We start from the raw sequence: 19,596 nt of genomic DNA on the forward strand, positions 1-19,596 counted from the left end.
ATCTATCTATCTTTCTATCTCTTTCTCTCTATCTTTCTCTCTATCGTTCTATCTATCTATATCTATCTATCTACCTATCTTTCCATCTTTCTATTTATCTTTCTATCTATCTATCATTCTGTCTATTTTCTATTATCTATCTATCTATCTATCTACACACACACACAATCAGAATCTCATTTTTTCCCCATTTCATGCAAAATGACCTAAAGGGCTTTCAATCAATGTTAAAAAGTAATTGCTGATCTTTCATCAACAATAGGGTAATTATAATCAAAATAGCCAGTCATGGGGTTTCCTGCAAGGTCCTGTCCAGCCCTGCTAGTCTGTTATTCTCTTTTATCTACAGAAGGTCTTTTGGGCATCCCAGCTGGTTGTCCTCCCTTCAGCATCCTCTCTTCGATTTGACCCGCCTTGCCTTGACTTTCATACCTCCCTCAAATGCTCCCGAGGTTGCCAGGGAGCTCTGACTTGCAATCTACTACAAGGTTGAAGCGATCCTCAGAGACAGGGGTTGGAGGAGGGGAGGGAGGGAGGAAAGAAGGAAGGAAGGAAAGAAGGAAGGAAAGAAAGAAGAAGAAGGAAGGAAGAAAGGAAGAAAGGAAGGAAGGAAGGAAGGAAGGGAGGGAGGGAGGGAGGAAGGAAGGAAGGAAGGAAGGAAGGAAGGAAGGAAGGCCCTCTTCCTGCTAACCAACATGATTGAAAAATTTAGCCAGATGCAGTTCAGTTCTTGAGAGAGGGTGGTTTGGCTGTTGGATGATTTAAATGGAGATGAGATGGGGGAGAAAGGATAGGAATAGAATAGAGAACTGGAATGGAATGGAATGGAATGGAATGGAATGGAATGGAATAGAATAGAATAGAATAGAATAGAATAGAATAGAATAGAATAGAATAGAATAGGGGAGAGGAGAGGAGAGGAGAGGAGAGAGGAGAGGAGAGGAGAGGAGAGAATAGAATGGAGGGGAGGAGAGGAGAGGAGAGAATAGAATAGAATAGAATAGAATAGAATAGAATAGAATAGAATAATGGAAGGGACCTTGGAGGTCTTCTAGTCCAACCCCCTGTTCAGGCAGGAGATCCTACCATTTCAGACAAATAGTTTTCCAATCTCTTTTAGAAAAATTCCACTGTTGGAGCATCCACAACCTCTGGAGACAAATTGTTCCACTGATTGATTGTTCTCACACTTAGGAAATTCCTCCTTCGTTCCTGGTTGCTTCTCTCCTTGATTAGTTTCCACCCGTTGCTTCTTGTCCTGCCCTCAGGGGCTTTGGAGAATAGCTTGACTCCCTCTTCTTTGGGGCAGCCCTTGAGGTGTTGGAACAGTGCTATCGTATCACCCCCTAGTCCTTCTTTTCATTAAACAAGGAAGGAAGGCGTATGGAAAAGACAAGCAGAACTGTTTTTACTTTCTAACCAAAAGGGAAATAAATGTGGGGTCCTTGGTGCTTTCTGAATTTGGTGGTTCACGCACTGATGATGTTACCTAGCTGGGTCGTGAAACGTCTGCGAGAAAACAACCAAGCTCAGAGAGCCCCAAGGAGCCCTCATTTCAACCTGAACTGGAAACACAATGTTTTCTATTGGAAAGAAATGTTCTCAATAATTATATTTCTTGGATTATCTCGCTTTCCACTGTGGCAATACTAATGGATTTGACTTACATGTACGTGATATATAGAGAAGGCCGATATTACTGAGAGGATGACTAAAATCAGAAAGAGTCCTGCTTTCCATTAAAGACCTGTTTCTTTGCGTGGGTCAGAAGTGGGCAGGGGATGGGATTCTACCGGTTCAGATCGGTTCTATAGAACCGGTTGTTATGATTCTGGGCAGTTCGGAGAACCAGCAAATCGTGCCCCTGGTTGGCCCCGGCTCTCTCCACCCACTCCTCCTCCCCGCCCAGTGAGTCCTTATCGTGCATGTGCAACATTGTGCGCATGCCCGACATCGCTGACTAGATATCTGTTCTACTGTATTCTGTTGTACACTTACTTTATTCTGTTCTGTTCTATTCTGTTCTTTTTTACTCTACTCTATTCTTGTTCCCGTTCCATTTCATTCCACTCTACTCTACTCTACTCTACTCTACTCTACTCTACTCTACTCTATTCTACTCTGTTCTTGTTCCCATTCCATTCCATTCCATTCCACTTACTCTACTCTACTCTATTCTATTCTTGTTCCCATTCCATTTCATTCCACTCTACTCTACTCTACTCTATTCTTGTTCCCGTTCCATTCCATTCCACTTACTCTACTCTACTCTATTCTATTCTTGTTCCCTACTCTACTCTACTCTATTCTTGTTCCGTTCCATTCCATTCCACTTACTCTACTCTACTCTATTCTATTCTTGTTCCCATTCCATTTCATTCCACTCTACTCTACTCTACTCTATTTCTTGTTCCATTCCATTCCATTCCACTTACTCTACTCTACTCTATTCTATTCTTGTTCCCTACTCTACTCTACTCTATTCTTGTTCCCGTTCCATTCCATTCCACTTACTCTACTCTACTCTATTCTATTCTTGTTCCCTACTCTACTCTACTCTATTCTTGTTCCCATTCCATTCCATTCCACTTACTCTACTCTACTCTATTCTTGTTCCCATTCCATTCCACTTACTCTACTCTATTCTTGTTCCTGTTCCATTTCATTCCACTCTACTCTACTCTACTCTGTTCTTGTTCCTGTTCCATTTCATTCCACTCTATTCATTTCATCAGATGCATTTCATCAGAGTAGCTCAACCGATGTAAGGAGGAAGAGACAGAGAGTGGTTTTGCTGACGCAAGACTGAGTACTTTATTCTGTTCTGTTCTGCTGTTCTATTTTCTACTCTACTCCCACAGCAAACCTGTTCTGTTCTATTCCATGTTCTGTTCTGTTCTTTTCTACTCTACTCTACTCTACTCTACTCTACCCTACTCTACTCTACTCTATCTATTCTTGTTCCTGTGCATATTCCTGGCATCGCTGACTACATTCTTCCCTGCCCCGTCACTCCTTAAGGTATTTCTTTTTTTTTTTCCCCTTCCAACGATCAGCTGTTCCGATGATCAGCTGTTCTGGGATTCCCCTCACTTCCCCTCACTACTGTTTCGCCCAGGAGGCTTCCCTAAAGCCCAGGGAGGCAAAAAAACCCAAAACCCTTCATTTTTTGCCTTCCTCAGGCTCCCCTGAGGCCCCCAAAATGGGAGGGTGCTGCAAAAAAGAGGAAGCCACGCCCACCCAGTCACATGACCATGCCCATCTAGCCATGGCCACAGAACCGGTGGTTTCAAAATTTGAATCCCGCCCCCAGAAGTTGTGCTGAGGAAAAATATCTACAGACCCCTCACATCCTGGGCATCAACTGTTCCTGACAGTTAGAACAATTAATCAGTGGAACAGGCTTGCCTTCAGAAGTTGCCGGTGATCCATCACCAGAGGTTTTCAAAAAAAAGCCTGGACAGCTCTTTGTCTGAAATGGTATAAGGGTTCCTGCTTCAGCAGGGGGTTGGACTAGAGGACCTCCAAGGTCCCTTCCAACCCTGTTGTTCTGGTATTGCAGGCCAAAACCACCAGACACAGGGACAGCTTTTCCCCTCATGCCATCTCTCTGCTGAACACTCAATCCTCACAGCATTGTTTTGTATGTCGAAGCATATTTACCCATGTTATACGGCTGTGCTGTTACTATTAGAACCATAGTGGCCCAGTGCTTAGAATGCAGTATTGCAGGCTAATTCTGTCAACTGTCAGCAGTTCGATCCTGACTGACCATCCTTCCATCCTTCCGAGGTGGGTAAAATGAGGACCCAGACGGTTGGGGGCCATAGGCTGACTCTGTAGAACCACTTAGAGGGGGCTGTAAAGCACTATGAGGCAGTATAGAAGTCTAAGTGCTATTGCTATTATCCTTCTCATCTTCTCTATTACCTGTCTTATTGGTATCATTATTATGTTTATTATTACTCGGTTGTTTTGCATGTACACTGAGAGCTTTCAAACCAGAGACAAATGCCTTGTGCGTCTAACCAGACTTGGCCCAATAAAGTACAGTCTTCTCTTCTGTTCTCTTCTGTTCTACTCTACTCTCTGTTCCCTTCCATTCTATTTCCTATTCTGTTCTGTTCTATTTTCTACTCTACGCTAACAGCAAACAGTCCTGTTCTGTTCTACTCTATTCTGTTGTACTCTATTTTATTCTGTTCTATTCCCGGTTCTACTCTATTCTATTTTGTTCTTTTTTACTCTACTCTACTCTACTCTACTCTACTCTACTCTACTCTACTCTACTCTTTGTTCCTATTCCATTCCATTCCACTCTACTCTACTCATTTCATCAGATGCATTTCATCAGAGTAGCTCATCCGATGTAAGGGGGAAGAGATATTGAGTGGTTTTGCTGATGCAAGACTGTGTAATTTTATTAGCCATTTAATATGTCCAGAACAGGCCGTTCTTGTTGAGTCTTTCCGAAACAGCCTAAATGGTGCATGCAAATTCGACCATTTCTCGCTCAATGGTCCTGTAAATTTCCAATGTGGTCACCCGTGGAAAGTACGGCCTCTTCTCTTTTGTGCTCTGTTCCACCTTATTTAAATCCTGCATCAGCCAAGCCATTTTGTGGCTGCAGCTCGTAAAACCTTTGGCCTCTGAACCCCAGGTGCTCCTCCACTTACAGCCATTTGTTTAGGGACCTTCCGAAATCATAACGGCGCTGAAAATAGCGACCTGTGACCGTGTTTCAGACTTACGAGCATTGCAGCCTCCCCGTGGCCACGTGATCAACTGCCTCGTATTTATGACCCATTGCAGTATCCTGTGGGGGTCACATGATCCCCTTTTGCTCAAGGTTGACTCAGCCTTCCATCCTTCCGAGGTCGGTAAAATGAGGACTCAGATTATTGGGGGCCATAGCCTGACTCTAAACTGCTTAGAGAGGGCTGTAAAGCACCCAGAAGCAGGATTATAAGTCTAAGGGCTATTGCTGTCTATGTCTTATATCTTTATTTATTTATCTCTCTGTGTCTGTCTGTCTGTCTGTCTTTCTGTCTGTCTATCATCTATCAGAATGCAGTACTGCAGGCTAACTGCCAGGACTTTGATCTTGACCAGCTCAACCTTCCATCCTTCTGAGGTCATTAAAATGAGGAGCCAGATTGTTGGGGGCAAGAGGCTGAGCTCTGTAAACCGCTTAGAGGGGACTGTGAAGCGATATATAAGTCTAAGTGCTATTGCTATAATCAGTTCAGAAATTGCTCCCTTGCCAGCATGGCTGTTTGGCCTCCTGGACTGCCAGTCAGTCAACAATGATGTAGGGTCTCCTGCTTGGGTGGGCGGAGGGGGGTGGACTGATTGACCTAACAGGTCCCTTCCAACTCCGTCATTCTGTTCTGCTCCTCTTCCCCTTAAATTCTGGATTAATCGCCTCTCGTTCTTTTAGCGTTTTTATTGATTTCAGCGGCTTCGGGTCAAGCTGCCATTTTGGCAATTGACCAATGGGGATTTTTTGGGTCAATGCTGATAGAATTCAGGTGACGCTCCAGATATTGTGGGATTTGCACCCGAAGCATCTTTTATTTATTGGATGGATGGATGTAATAAAGCCAACCCTCTCAATTTAGATGTACAGCTAGTCCTTGACTTACAACCGCTCGTGAAAGGTGATTTTGGACCTTTTTCACACTTATGACCGTTGCAACACCCTCATAGGAATGCGATCAAAATTCAAATGGCAACTGACTCACATTTATGGCGGTTGCGTTGGCCCGGGTCACATGATCCCCTTTTGCAACCCTCTGACAAGGAAAGTAAACGGGGTGGGATTCATGTACTCACTGAACAACTGAAGTGATTCACTTAACAACGGTGGCAGGAAAGGTTGTAAACTGGGAGAAAACTCACGTAACAATTGTCTCGCTCAGCAACAGAAAATGTGGACTCCATTGTGGCAGCAGCCAAAAAAGCCAACACAATCCTAAGTTGCATTAACAGAGGGATACAATCGAGATCAAGGGAGGTACTAATACCCCCCTATAAAGCCTTAGTAAGGCCACACCTAGAGTACTGCATCCAGTTTTGGTCCCCACACCATAAAAAAGATGTTGAGACTCTAGAAAGAGGGCAGAGAAGAGCAACCAGGATGATGAGGGGACTGGAGGCTAAAACATACAATGAACGGTTGCAAGAACTGGGTCTGGCTAGTCTAGGAAAGAGAAGGACCAGGGGAGACGGGATAGCATCTTCCAATATTTGAGGGGCTGCCACAGAGAGGAGGGAGTCAAATTATTTTCTTTCTTTTTTAAAATAATTTTTATTATTTTCCACCAGTACAAATCTTAATACTTTTTCAACAACATTGACATCCACATATAATATTGTCTTATACTTTAACACCTATTCGTATCTATTTTAATCTATATTATCTTTGTTTATCATTAATCATTGATACATATATTATAGTTATTATTATACACCTTTCATATTGTCTTATTCTTTTAACATCTATTCGTACCTATATTTAATACATATATTACACTTATTATTATACATCTTTGATCTTTCTGTCTATCCTATTATATCTTGTGTATCACGCTATTTACTAAAGCACCCGAAGGCCAGACAAGGAATAATGGATGGAAACTGACCAAGGAGAGATTCAACCTGGAAATAAGGAGAAACTTTCTGACAGTGAGAACAATCAACCCATGGAACAGAAGTTGCCCTCAGAAGTTGTAGGAGCTTCATCAGTTGAGACTTTCAAGAAGAGACTGGACTGCCATTTGTCAGAAATGGTGTAGGATCTCCTGCTTGGGTGGGGGGTTGGACTAGATGACCTATAAGGTCCCTTCCAACTCTTATTATCTGTTATCTGTGGTTGTAAGTCGAAGACTACCTGTACATATGTGAACCAGGAGGAGGGGTGAAAATAACAGATAATCAGAGTTGGAAGGGACCATGTAGGTCATCTAGTCCAACCCCCCCCCGCCCCAAGCAGGAGATCCTACACCATTTCTGACAAATGGCAGTCCAATCTCTTCTTAAAAGTGGATGAATCTCTGTTTCTTTATTATAAAATCCCCAAAAAGGAAACTGAATTTAGTTGTAACCACAATTGTCTGCGATAAGATGACGAGGCATTTTAACGTATGTGGGTTGTGACAAATGTTCTCTACGGGACGTTTAGCCCGTAAAGCACCATTTGAATCTTTTTGATGTGCGCAGGAAACCTGCTTGCAAATCTTTTCCTGCTTTGAGAGAAAAAAAAGGTCCTGTAGTAATTGTGGCGTTTTCTCTTTCTTGCTTCCCTGCCTTAGAATTGTAAGAAGAAGAAATTTCCATTGTGCGAAGAGTCTGCACAGCTACAGACCATCTTGAATTTCTGGGAAAGTGAATCGATTTGACGACCCTTTCAAGAAAATGCAAAATCTGTGCCAGGTAATAAATGTAAATTTTTTAAAAAAATATTATTTCCAATGTTGAGTGAATGATCAGGTGTTTAGGGTAATGTTAACTGACTTGTATTTATGACGGTGGCCGTGTCCCAGGGTCACGTAATTGATTCCCCTTTTGTGACCTGTTGAGCGTAGTCCATGGGGAAGCCAGATTCTGCTAACAACCACGTTGCTCATTGAACAACTGCAGCGATTCACAGTACAACGGTGGCAAGAACGATCGTAAAACAGGGCAAAACACACTTAATAGCGATCTGGCTTAGCCATGGGAATTTTGGGCTCAGTGGTGGATGTAAGTCGAGGACCAGCTGTGTCTAGGAATCTGTGTGTCAACTCGTAAAATATTTCTATGGTTTTTTTAGAGTTGCCAGCAGAAAGGGACGGGGGAGCAGTGCAGCAGTTTGCAAACCGAAACTGCATTTCATAAATGTTTTCAAAGATAGTAACTAGGTGACCGAAGTTTCTGCCCCGCAAAATTCTACCAGGAGAGCCTGATTGATGACTCTGGGCTATGGAGGTGTCCCATTGGAGAATAGGAATTATGATACAGCCAGGGGGTGGGGCGTGGGGAAAACCAGGGTCAAGGGTGACAATGAATTGTGCGTCTCAGAGTCGGCTCCACCCAGGCAGTGCCTGCATGTTTACTCCCAATAAATCCTTTTGAAGTTTTAGAAGTTTGGCTCGAGACTCGTGATTTCAATGGGGGTAAATGCCGGAATCCTGACACTCTGCTAACCTGCCTTCCTTTCTCTCCCCCCTCCCCGCCACTAGTGGGCGATTTTGAGCGTCTTGCTCTGGAGTCCTCTGACCCATGCTTCCCCACCCACCTTCGAGTGGAAAGACCCCAACACCCACGAGAAGCTGTTGTGCGAGAAGTGCCCCCCGGGGAAGAGCATGGCCAAGCCTTGCACCCGTGACGCGGGCACCCTGTGCAAGCCGTGTGCCAACGAGCACTACACCCAGTATTGGAACTACGTGGACAGGTGCCTGTACTGCAACGTCCGTTGTAACATCCTGGAGGTGGAGGTGGGATCGTGCAACGGGACGCACAACAGGGTGTGCGAATGCAAGCCGGGCTACCACGCCGAGTCGCTCTTTTGCATCAAGCACTCCAAGTGCCCGGCAGGAAGCGGAGTGGTTGAGCCCGGTACGTACCAGGGGAGGAAAACAGCAACCTATTCCTGGTGTGTGTGTGTGTGTGTGTGTGTGTGTGTGTGAGAGAGAGAGAGAGAGAGAGAGAGAGAGAGAGAGAGAGAGAGAGAACTGGAATTGAGCAGGAACAAGTTGACATCTCTTTAAAATTTGGAGGGTGGGAAGTCTGAAGGATCAACCCTTTAAATCGGCGTTTCTCACTCTCAGCAATTTTAAGATATATGACTCCTCCTTCCTTCCTTCCTTCCTTCCTTCCTCCCTCCCTCCCTCCCTCCCTCCCCTTTCTTTCTTTCTTTTCTTTCTTTCTTTCTTTCTTTCTTTCTTTCTTCTCTTTCTCTCTCTCTCTTTCTTTCTTTCTTTCTTTCTTTCTTTCTTTCTTTCTTTCTTTTTTTCTTCTCTCTTTCTTTCTTTCTTTCTTTCTTTCTTTCTTTCTTTCTTTCTTTCTTTCTTTTCTTTCTTTCTCTTTCCTTTCTTTTCTTCCTCCCTCCCTTTCTTCCTGATCAACCTTCCTCTCCTCTCCTCTCCTCTCTTCCCCTTCCTCTTTGCTCTCCCCACTTTGTCCCTCCCTCCCTCCCTCCCTCCCAACCTCTCCTGTCCCTTCCTCTCCTCCTTCCCTTTTCTCTTCTCTCTCTTCTCCTCTTCTCCCTTCCCCTTCCTCTCTGCCTCTCTTCCCCCTTCCTTCCTTCCTCTCTTCCAACCTCTTCTCTCCCCTCCTCTCCTCTTTCTTCTCCTCTCCTCACCCCTCCATTTCTCCTCCCCTTTTAAGGTTTTATTTAATTATTTTGATACGCATTGAAAAAGTCCTCCCGCTTTCCGAAATTAGACAGCAGCCATGGAAGGTGGCTGGAGAGAAAGCTAGACCTCTATTTCTGCTTCCGTTTTTTGTCCAGGCAACGCACGAGAAGATACCCAGTGCAGAGTTTGCCCACAGGGGACCTTTTCCAGCAACCATTCCAGCAGCCAGCCCTGCCAGCCCCACCAGAATTGCTCCGCGCAAGGCCTTCGGGTCAACGTGCCTGGCACCCGTTTCCACGACACCTATTGCACCTCCTGCAAGGCTGACAAAGGCTGGGAGGAGAGCTCAGGTAAGACCCCCACCACCACCACCTGAGACTTACTGTCAGCTTTGGAAGCAATATTGAAACCAGATGCTCTCACGCTACCACATTTGGAGCCCTGGGAAAGTGGGAGAGGGGGGCGGAATTTCTTGGATGTGGTTAGACATAATAACATTCTTTTTCTAAGTCAAGGTCATGTTATTTCTGCACCTGGGTGAGGGGGAAGTCTCAAGTCGGGACGGAGGGTGATTGGGGCATGGGATGTGATGATGGATGCAGAGGGTGGATTTGTAGATTTAATTAATGCAAGGAAGCCCAGAACTTTCAGATTTGGGATTCCCCAGTTTGTGTCGGTTTACTGTCCAGTTAAAACAGAACTTTTGAGAAGATGCCCGTCTCGGAGTTATTGGTTGGAGTGGAGGTTTACTGGAACGCTGACACACTCCTCCTTTGTCTCTCTCTTTTGCTTTCTCCTTCTTCCCTTCCTTTCTTTTTCCTTCACTTTTCCCACCTCCTTTTCCTTCTCTCCCCTCTTCTTCCTCCTCCTCCTTTCTTCTCCTCCTGTCTCCATCTTCGTTCCTTCTCTTTCTCCTTCTCTTTCCATCTACCCTTTCTCCTTCCCTTCTTTCTCCTTCCCCTTTTACCTTCTCTTCTCTTCTCTTCTCTTCTCTTCTCTTCTCTTCTCTTCTCTTCTCTTCTCTTCTCTTCTCTTCTCTTCTCTTCCCTTCCCTTCCTTCCCTTCCCTTCCTTCCCTTCTCCTTCCCTTCTTTCTCCTCTTCCTTCTCCTTCCCTTCTCTCCCTTTTCCCACCCCCTTTCCTTCTCCTCTCCCCTCCTTCCTCCCTCTCCCCTTCTTTCTTCTTCCCTTCTACCCTTTCTCCTTTCTCTTCCTTAGCCTTCAGTTTCTCCTCTTTCCAATTTCTCCAGATTCTTATAGAGAACTGGACTTACCACCGTTCCTTTTAACGATCCTTCGAAGTTAAACAACATTGTAAAAAAAAAAATAATGAACGATTTTCACACTCAGGACTGTTACAGCATCCCCATGGTCACGTGATCAACATTTAAATGCTTGGCAACTGACTCACACCTTCAAAACGACACTATAGAGCACAGTACACCAGAACAACTTGACACAAGGACAGTTTTGACTCAGCTGACACAGATAGTCCTCAGCTTAGAAACACAACTGGGGCCAAAGTTTCGGTCACTAAAGCAGACATGCCCAATACTATGATCCTTTTTGCCATGGTGGTTAAGCCAATCATCGCAGTTGTTAAGCGAATCACATGGCCATTAAGCGAATCTGGCTTCCCTCCCATTGACTTCGCTTGTCAGAAGCTGGCAGGGAAGGTTGCAAAAGGACAGGGGTGGATCTTACCTCCAGTGGCAAGACGTTCCAGAGGTCAAGGGGCCATGGCAGAAAAATATCTTCTCCTGGACCCTGCTAAGCTAGCTGAAATTTCTTGGCTGATCAAAATCCAGAGCATGGTGATGTGATAGCCGTCTTCCAATAGCTCAGGGGTTGCTCCAAAGAAGAGGGAGTCAAGCTATTCTCCAAAGCCCCTGAAGGCAGGACCAGAAGCAACGGATGGAAACTCATCAAGGAGAGAAGCAACTTGGAAGTAAGGAGGGATTTCCTGACAATTTCTCACCTGTTCTTTCTCTTCTAGGTATCGGAGACTGTCACGAGGCAGCCCTTGACTTTGTAGCATTCCAACTGAAGTCCCCACGAAAGCTCCAGCGTCTCTATCGGAAGCTCACTCAAACTCCTCCTGGGACGCAGAAGAAGAAGCCCATCGAAGAGCTGCAGGTGGACTTCCATAGCTACTTGCTCCAGCTGAAGAACCTGCATGGAAAGGAGCGAGCGTGGGATATGGTCCAGGTAGTCCTGGTCAAGATGAAGTTGGAGCACATTCTGAAGAACGTCCAGAGGAGTTTCTCTGTGGGTTTATGAGACCCCCGCTCCGTACGGGGCTTTATTATATCGTCCTAAGAATAGGTATCAGATGGTTGGTCATGGATTTGTGGACTTGGATCGTTGAGTTCAACTATTTATTTAAAAAAAAAAAAAGATAGCTTTTTTAAAATGAAAAATCAGTTTTGGAATCCTCTGTTAGGTATTTGGTTTGAAGAAAAGGGGCCGCAGAAAGGAAGGGGGCCCCCACTTCGTTCAGCTTCTCTAAAATGCGGTCTACACGACCGTGCGCAGACTGCAGTAGGGAAACAGAACAGACCCCTCTCCATCCTTGGACCAAGCAGCTGCGTTCCAGAAGGAGCCGCCATTTTGGAAGGGCACAATTCCTAGCAGCTGCTCAGAAAATGGCGTCACAACCATAGGGTCCAGGGATGTTGAGTGGCCTTCCCTCCTTCTCCAACATAAGATCTGGAGATCTTCTGAGGCTCTTCCAGAGATCTTCCGAGGATCTTTTGGAGATCTTCTGAGGATCTTCTAGAGATATGGAGATCTTCTGTGAGACTTCTGGAGATCTTCTAAGGATCTTCTGGAGATTTGGAGATCTTCTGAGGATCTTCTGGAGATCTTCTGAGGATCTTCTGGAGATCTTCTGAGGATCTTCTGGAGATCTTCTGAGGATCTTCTGGAGATCTTCTAGAGATCTAGAGATCTTCTATGAGACTTCTGGAGATCTTCTAAGGCTCTTCTGGAGATTTTGAGATATTCTGAGGATCTTCTAGAGATCTGAGGATCATCTGGAGAACTTCTGTGGATCTTCTAAAGATCTGGAGATCTTCTGTGAGACTTCTGGAGATCTTCTAAGGCTCTTCTGGAGATTTTGAGATCTTCTGTGGATCTTCTGGAGACCTGGAGATCTTCTGAAACTCTTCTGGAGATCTTCTGAGACTCTTCTGGAGTTCTTCAAAAGATAGGTCCTGGACAGGTGACAGGGTGTGGGAGGGTAGGTGGGGCCCACTGGTCTGGGAAACAAGTCCAAGGCCTGCAAGGACCTGGTGGGACAGGGTGGGAGGGAGATAGGGAGGGGAGGGAGTAGAGGGAGTAGATGCTGCAGTGTCCCTGGGATCGGTTGTAAGGGCGAACAATCCCAAGGCTGCCATAACTTTGAAACATGGTCATAAATAACGTGTGTGTGTGTGTGTGTGTGTTTGGGGGAAATCTGCCCTAACTTTGAATGGTCACCAAGTGACCAGTCATAAGTGGAGAACTACCTCTGCAAATGTCTATTTGAGGGGGAAATGCACATGTTTTGACCCTGTAGATCAGTGGCCTCCACCCCGACTTTTCAGGCACCAGGTTCCGTGGTATGTCCACGGGCCGTAGAGGCCCTGGTTTCATGGGCTGCCTGCATCCTATGGATGGGACTTTGCCTGGCCCGGTTTCTAGCATGCCGTACACCAGTGCCAGACCCCATGGATTGGAGGTCGGGCGACCCCGGTTCCATCAGGATGAAGGTTGTCCAAGGGTTGGGAAGAACCCAGATCCTGTTGGGTCGACACGCTAAACTGCCCTTCCCTTCCGAGGTCATTATTATACAGCCCTATAATCCGTGATGGCGAACTTATGGCACGTGGTGTCAGAGGTGACACGCAGAGCCCTCTCTGTGAGTGCATGCGCCATCACCAACTGCTCTTCTGTGCATGTGTGCCAGCCAGCTGGTCTTTGCAGGCGCCAGAGTGCCGGAAAAAAGCCTGAAAAACAGCCAAAAACCCCAGGCCATTTTTGGACCTTTTTCATGCCATTCTTCAGGCTGTTTTCAGGCCATTTCTTGGGCCCAAAACAGCCTGAAACGGCCCAAAAAACTGCCTGAAAATAGCCTTAAAAAGGCCCCCCAAATGGCCTGAAAACGACCCGAAAAGTGGCCAAAAAACAGGCATGTGTGCACTGGCCAGCTGGTCTTTGGATTTCCAGCGTTCGGCACGTACATTCCAATTTGGGCACTTGGTGTCGAAAATGTTCGCAATCACTGCCCTCTGTCTAGGGATTAGATGGAGGGATTGTGTTTTTCAGAAATTAAAGTATTTTCAATTGGTTTGCTTCTAGGAATTCAGTGTGTTTTTCCAGAATATGAATTTCTCAGGGTTGGAAGACCACCCCGAGAAACCAGGAACAGGCAGTCCTCGACTTACGACTATTTGCTCAGCAACCGTTCAAAGTTAACAACAGCACTGTGGGGCAGAGGGGCAGGGGGAAGCGGTTTACATCCAATCCTTGCACTTACCACCGGTGCAGCATCCCCGTGGTCACAGGATCAAAATTCAGGTGCTTGGCAACCGGCTCGTATTTATGACGGTTGCAGCATCCCGGGGTGTGTGTGTGTGTGTCACACAATTGCTATTTGTGACCTTCCCAGTGGGTGTTCAACAAGCAGACTCAAAGAAGAGAAGCTGGCTTAACGGCTGTGTGATGTGCTTAATGACCGTGCCGTTTGCTTAAAAATAAAAGTGGCGCAGTGGTCAGAGTGCAGTACTGCAGGCTACTTCTGCTGACTGCTGGCTGCTTGCAATTTGGTAGTTCGAATCTCACCAGGCTCAAGTCTTGACTCAGCCTTCCGTCCTTCCAAGGTGGGTAAAATGAGGACCCAGATTGTTGGGGGCAAGAGGCTGACTCTGTAAAACTGCTTAGAGGGGGCTATAAAGCACTGTGAAGCGGTATATAAGTTTAAGGGCTATTATTCCTTCCTTCCTTCCTTCCTCCTCCTCCTCCCTCCTCCCTCCCTCCTCCCTCCCTCCCTCCCTCCCTCCTTCCTTCCTTCCTTCCTTCCTTCCTTCCTTCCTTCCTTCCTTCCTTCCTTCCTTCCTTCCTTCCTTCCTTCCTTTCCTCCCAGTGGATAGAATGCAGTATTGCAGGCTGCTCTGCCCACTGCCAACAGTTTGATCTGACTGACTGGCTCAAGGTTGACTCAGCCTTCCATCCTTCCAAGGTTGGTAAAATGAGGACCCAGATTGTTGGGGGCATTAGGCTGACTCTGTAAACCGCTTAGAGAGAGTTCTAAAAGCACTGTAAAGCTGTATATAAGTGCTATTGCTATTAAAGACCACACCCCCAAAAGTTTGTAAAATTGGGTGCGGCTTACTTAATGACCCCCATTGCTTGCTGACAGACGTTTCTGATCCCAATTTGGTCGTAAATGGAGGACTACCCAGCTCTGAGAAATACAAATGTTTTGCGGTGTTTTTGCGATCCTTTCCAAGGGCACCAGTTACAGGCAGCTGAACCGAACATCACTGTGTGTCTGTGTTTCTGTATTGTAACTTCTGCGTTGTGCGTGTGTCTGCATGTCTACGTTTCTTAGTCTAATCCTGGTCTGTTACATTTCAAGCAAAGATAGTGTCTCTACTTGAACTGTGGTGTGTGCCTCTTCCTTTTCAATGCAGGAGCTCCCGAGAAGTATTTTTGTGTTTGACCGCTTTTTTACATCCAGGGAAAGATTACAACAGTTGTGTAGCAAACCAAGGGAGGAAGTTGGATGGAGCAAGTGGTTGCAGTCGGCCCTGAGCCATGTTGAAGGTGGTTGGTCATCTCCAGGTTACGCTGAAGCTCCTCCTAATAGCTGAAGAACAGAGCAAGTGATTTGGGGAGTTGTACCCCAAAATATTGGAGAGCCCCAAATATTTGGGGAATAGGATGTCTGATTTACTAGACCAAAGTTTCTCCATCTTTAGAAGAGAACATGAGTAGCTTGTCGCTGAATTGTGGGATCCTTGTGCTTTCTGAGCTGGGTGGCTTTCTTGCAGAAATTTCATGGAGGAGGAGGAGGAGGAGGAGGAGGAGGAGGAGGAGGAGGAGGAGGAGGAGGAGGAGGAGAGGAGGAGGAGGAGGAGGAGGAGAACAATTGTAGGGTCCTTGGTGCTCTCTGAGCTTGGTAGTTTTCCTTACAGACGTTTCATGGTCCAACTAGGTAACATCATCAGTGCTTGAAAGGAGTGGGATATACACTGATGATGTTACCTAGTTGGATCACAAAATGTCTCCAAGAGAACAACCAAGGACTTGGAGAATATCAAGGTCTCCATAGTTTCTCAACTGTGCTGGATGGGAAATTATGGGAGTTGTCCGTGTTGAGAAGGTTGAGAAACCCTGTAGTAGAGGCCCTCTTCCACTTATCATACATGAAATGGCCAGGCCAAAGAGTTGGCGGTCTTCCTTTCCATTGTCAAACCTTAAACTCACTTCCTGAGTCAATCCCAGTTTCTGAGCTGGGGGGAAACAGCATGGGAATTGGATCCAAGGGTGAGATTCTACCGGTTCGACCTGGTTCGGGCAAACTGGTTCACTCTGACAATCAGCTGTTGGGCTCACCCGCCTGCCCCAGATCTAGTCTGTGCTTTATCTCAAGGTTTTCCAGCTTCCAGATTTTGAGTTTGCTTGCTTGTCAAATTTTATGTGACAGACTCAGGCAGCAGATTGCAGAAAGGTGAATCTCTGAGTGAATCTGTGATTCTGTGAGCAACTCAATCTGTCTGCCTGCTTTGCCTGATTTTGGGTAAAATTGCTCTTTTTTTAATAAAAAATTTCAATATTTACATACATGGTGTGTTGTGAGTTAATTTTGTGAGCTTGCTTGCTAGCAAATTTTATGAGTTCGCTTGCAAGCAAATGGTATGTGACAGACTCAGGCAGCAGATTGCAGAAAGATCGATCTCTGAGTGAATCTGTGATTCTGTGAGCAACTCAATCTGCCTGCCTGCTTTGCCTGATTTGAGGTAAAAGTTGCTCTTTTTTTAAATAAAAAATTCAATACTTACATAAATATTTACATACAAGCCATGCCTAGCCAGTCACATGACCCTCAAGCCACACCCACAAATTAGGCCACGCCCACAGAATCAGTTGTTAAGAAATTTGAATCCCACCCTGACAACCCCTGATATTAGTGGCTCCATCACACTTCTTTGGAGACTCCCAGCACCACACAACAAATTCAGGGGAGAAGAATCGGCCGGGGGTGGGGGGTTGGCTTCAAGAAAGATGGACCTTGAGGTGAACAGATGGACCTTCTCCAGCACCTCATGGACTTACTGTGTCTCACCAAAAGCTCCTTATACTTGGTCATTCATGAAGAGCCACTCTTGTTCTCTCTACTCTGCCCGCCAGAAAATGTCTTTCTGCATTGAAAGCTGCTCCGTCTGCCTAATGGGTGTTTTAGTTTGTAAAGTTGTCTACTTACAGGTAGTCCGCGACCTGTTCATTTAGTGACCGTTCCAAAGTTACAAGGGCACTGAAAAAAAAGTGACTTGTGGCCATTTTTCACACTTAAAAACCCCCATTGCTCTATTCCCCAGGGTCACGTGATCAACGTTGGGAAGCTTGGCCACTGAATCATTTTTATGACGGTTGCAGTGTCCTTGGGTGGTGGTCATGTGATCTCCTTTTGCCACCTTCTGACCAGCAAAGTCAGCAAGGAAGCCAGATTCTCTTCACCGCCACGTGACTAACTCAACGACTGCAACAATTCCCTTAATAACTGTGGCATGGAAGGTCATCAAATGGGGGAAAGTTCGCTTAATTGTCTCGCTTAGCAGCAGACATTTTGGGCTCACCTTTGGTCGTACGTCGAGAGCTACCTTTCCCTTTATTCCGAGTGACTTTCGTAAAGTCACTTGGTTACCAGTGGTACTCAGAGCCTCAAAGACCCATGCAGATTTACACTTCAAAGAGTACATTTTAGAACAGCGGTTGCCAACCGGTGGGCCGTGAGAAAATTTGGGTGGGCCGCGGCATGCTGAGGGGTGGGCAATCCTGCAGTTTCCCATGTCGTGGCCGCTGCCTCCTGCCTCAGCGCATCGAGGAGGCCAAGCAGCATCAGGAAGAGCGCAGACCTCCTGAGCCACAGGAAGCAGCTGCCCTCAGGTGAAGATATTGCGAGAGGGAGAGGCTCGACACCCGCTTCCTCCTCGCCAGAAGTGCTCACATGCTCAGCAGGAAGGAGGTGGCTTGTCGGGATCCAGAGGGGTAGTGAGTGCTTTGCGCATGAACACAGGGCATCGCTGTTGCTTTGGGGATTAAATCATTCTCCTTTCCGCACAGCTATCTGAATTTTGTTCTTATTTCTTCTTGTGCAAACCCAGACTCAAGTTGGAACCCCAAATTAGTCTTCTGGCACTCCTGACAGCAAGGAGACAGGGGCAATTGGGGGAGGGGGGCACTCTTGCTTATTTGGCAAGTCCTCCCCGACTGTCATTGTGTTGTGGCCCACCAGCGGCCAGTGGAGTTGGCAGCAGACTTGGACAGTAAGGGAGTTGGGGAGGAACATGGGCCAGTCCTGGAGTCTGGGGAAGGCTCTGTCGGGTGCTCTGCATTGGAGGCAGAGATGGGGCCAGGGCCGTCTGACAGTTATCAGCTGCCTTCAGAATCGGAGATCAGTGAGGAAGACGAACAGCTGGAGCCTGTTCCCAATGTGCACATGCGCAGAGCTGCCAGAAGAAGGGAACAATTAAGGAACAAGTCTTGGGAGTAAAGGCTCAGGTGGATGGTGAATGACCCCTCCCGTAGGGAATAAAGAGGAAGGAAAGGGGAGTGGGGTTTGCAGGACACAATTAGTTCATTTAATTAGGGTGAAGATTTGTTCCTGACTCCTTGCCAAGTATTTTCTGGTACAGCATTGCGCTTCGAAGCTATCGGCCTGGCAACTCTCCAAGCCTGATAAGGTCTGTGGTTGTAAAATCACCCTTGAAAGACTGTTTGCCGGGATTTTGCTGGATGTGAATGAAAGGAATTCACATTATAGCCTAATAAAAGGGGTTTTGTCAGGATGGGGAGTCTGCTTCATGCTTTTGGAAAGCCTAGGTCAGAACACATCTGTTTCAGATTGAGTCAGGCCCCACGAACCAAGAAAGACATGTGGAACTACTTCACATGTGGTGCTTTGCATGCACAGCGAGACTTCTAAAAGTGTTTGTTCAACCCTCTCAAACACAAAACACACACCCCACTCATTGCCACAGGTTCAGATTCCGAGCTCACACAGCAAGAGCCACAGAGTAAACTGAGATGGACCGACATGAAGTCCAGGGAAACAGTCCACGGGTCAAACAGGCCAGGATACACAGCACGAGCACACAAGGCACAGAACCGGGCACATTGCTCCAGCAACGTTCAAGTCCTCAGGGTGGGATTAAGGAGACAACGCCGATGCAGTCCTTCAAGAGAGGTGAGGTTGCCTCCTCGCAAGTAATCTAACTGGCCGGCATTGCACCTGACTTCTCTCCGCCCTATAACAGAATAATAAGAATTGGAAGGGACCTTGGAGGTCCTCTAGTCCAATCCCCTGCTCAGGAAATCTGTTGTGCCACTGCTCAGGAAACCCTGTCGCATTTCAGACAAGTGGCTGTCCCAGTCTCTTCTTAAAAACCTCCATTGTTGGAGCACCCACAACTTCTGGTGGCAAGCTGTTCCACTGATTAATTGTTTTTATGGTCAGGAAATTTCTCCTTACTTCCAGGTTGCTTCTCTCCTTGATTAGTTTCCATCTGTTGCTTCTTGTCTTGCCTTCTGGTGTTTTAGAGAATAGGTTGACCCCCCCTCTTCTTTGGGGCAACCCCTGAGATATTGGAACACTGCTATTATGTCACCCCTAGGCCTTGTGTAGAAACTTAGCACCCACTCCTCTCCGAGAAGAATACATTATTTTGAGAAATATTTTTAAAAAACCAGAATATTATATTTCCCTGGATGAGAAATTAAGAAACATGTTTTTAGAGGGAGGAAAGCAGCCCCCACCTTTCTTAATAGCCCTCAGCAGATGTCAGCACTTAAGAGATAAAGAGCTTATTGAGATCTAGGTAGCTCTATTCATAAGCAAATTCCCTGCAGCAAAAGTAGGATTAGCTGACTTGAAATTTGGCAGGTATGTTCCTCTTGGCTTCTAGGTGTTCAACAAGAAAGGATTTTTCGAAATGACCATCAAAGCATTAGTATTTCCTATATTATTATTAACATGCTCTGATGCTAAGGAGTTTC

The 19,596-nt window shown here is 46.1% G+C and overlaps 1 protein-coding gene and 1 long non-coding RNA gene across 4 annotated transcripts in view; both read left to right on the forward strand.

Moving 5' to 3' along the window:
* Nucleotides 1-12,227, forward strand: part of TNFRSF6B (TNF receptor superfamily member 6b) — a 13,592-nt gene extending 1,365 nt beyond the window's left edge. For 2 of the 3 annotated variants that reach the window (XM_087928819.1, XM_087928820.1), the window contains exons 2-5: nucleotides 7,314-7,434; nucleotides 8,223-8,598; nucleotides 9,494-9,688; nucleotides 11,333-12,227. In XM_087928819.1, the coding sequence (XP_087784945.1) occupies nucleotides 7,417-7,434; nucleotides 8,223-8,598; nucleotides 9,494-9,688; nucleotides 11,333-11,616 (873 nt within the window). In that variant the 5' untranslated portion in view covers nucleotides 7,314-7,416 and the 3' untranslated portion in view covers nucleotides 11,617-12,227. The remainder of the gene's footprint in view (nucleotides 1-7,313; nucleotides 7,435-8,222; nucleotides 8,599-9,493; nucleotides 9,689-11,332) is intronic. The other variant, XM_087928822.1, reaches the window with a different exon arrangement.
* A 46-nt stretch (nucleotides 12,228-12,273) lies between these two features.
* On the forward strand, nucleotides 12,274-16,160 carry LOC148125996 (uncharacterized). Its single transcript, XR_015742656.1, has 2 exons — nucleotides 12,274-14,198; nucleotides 14,558-16,160. It is a non-coding gene; the product is annotated as an uncharacterized LOC148125996 (long non-coding RNA).
* Nucleotides 16,161-19,596: the final 3,436 nt, after the last annotated feature.

The sequence above is a fragment of the Pseudonaja textilis genome, chromosome 3 (assembly GCF_049901715.1).
Source record: "Pseudonaja textilis isolate UNSWEBS1 chromosome 3, rPseTex1.2, whole genome shotgun sequence".
Taxonomy (NCBI): domain Eukaryota; kingdom Metazoa; phylum Chordata; class Lepidosauria; order Squamata; family Elapidae; genus Pseudonaja; species Pseudonaja textilis.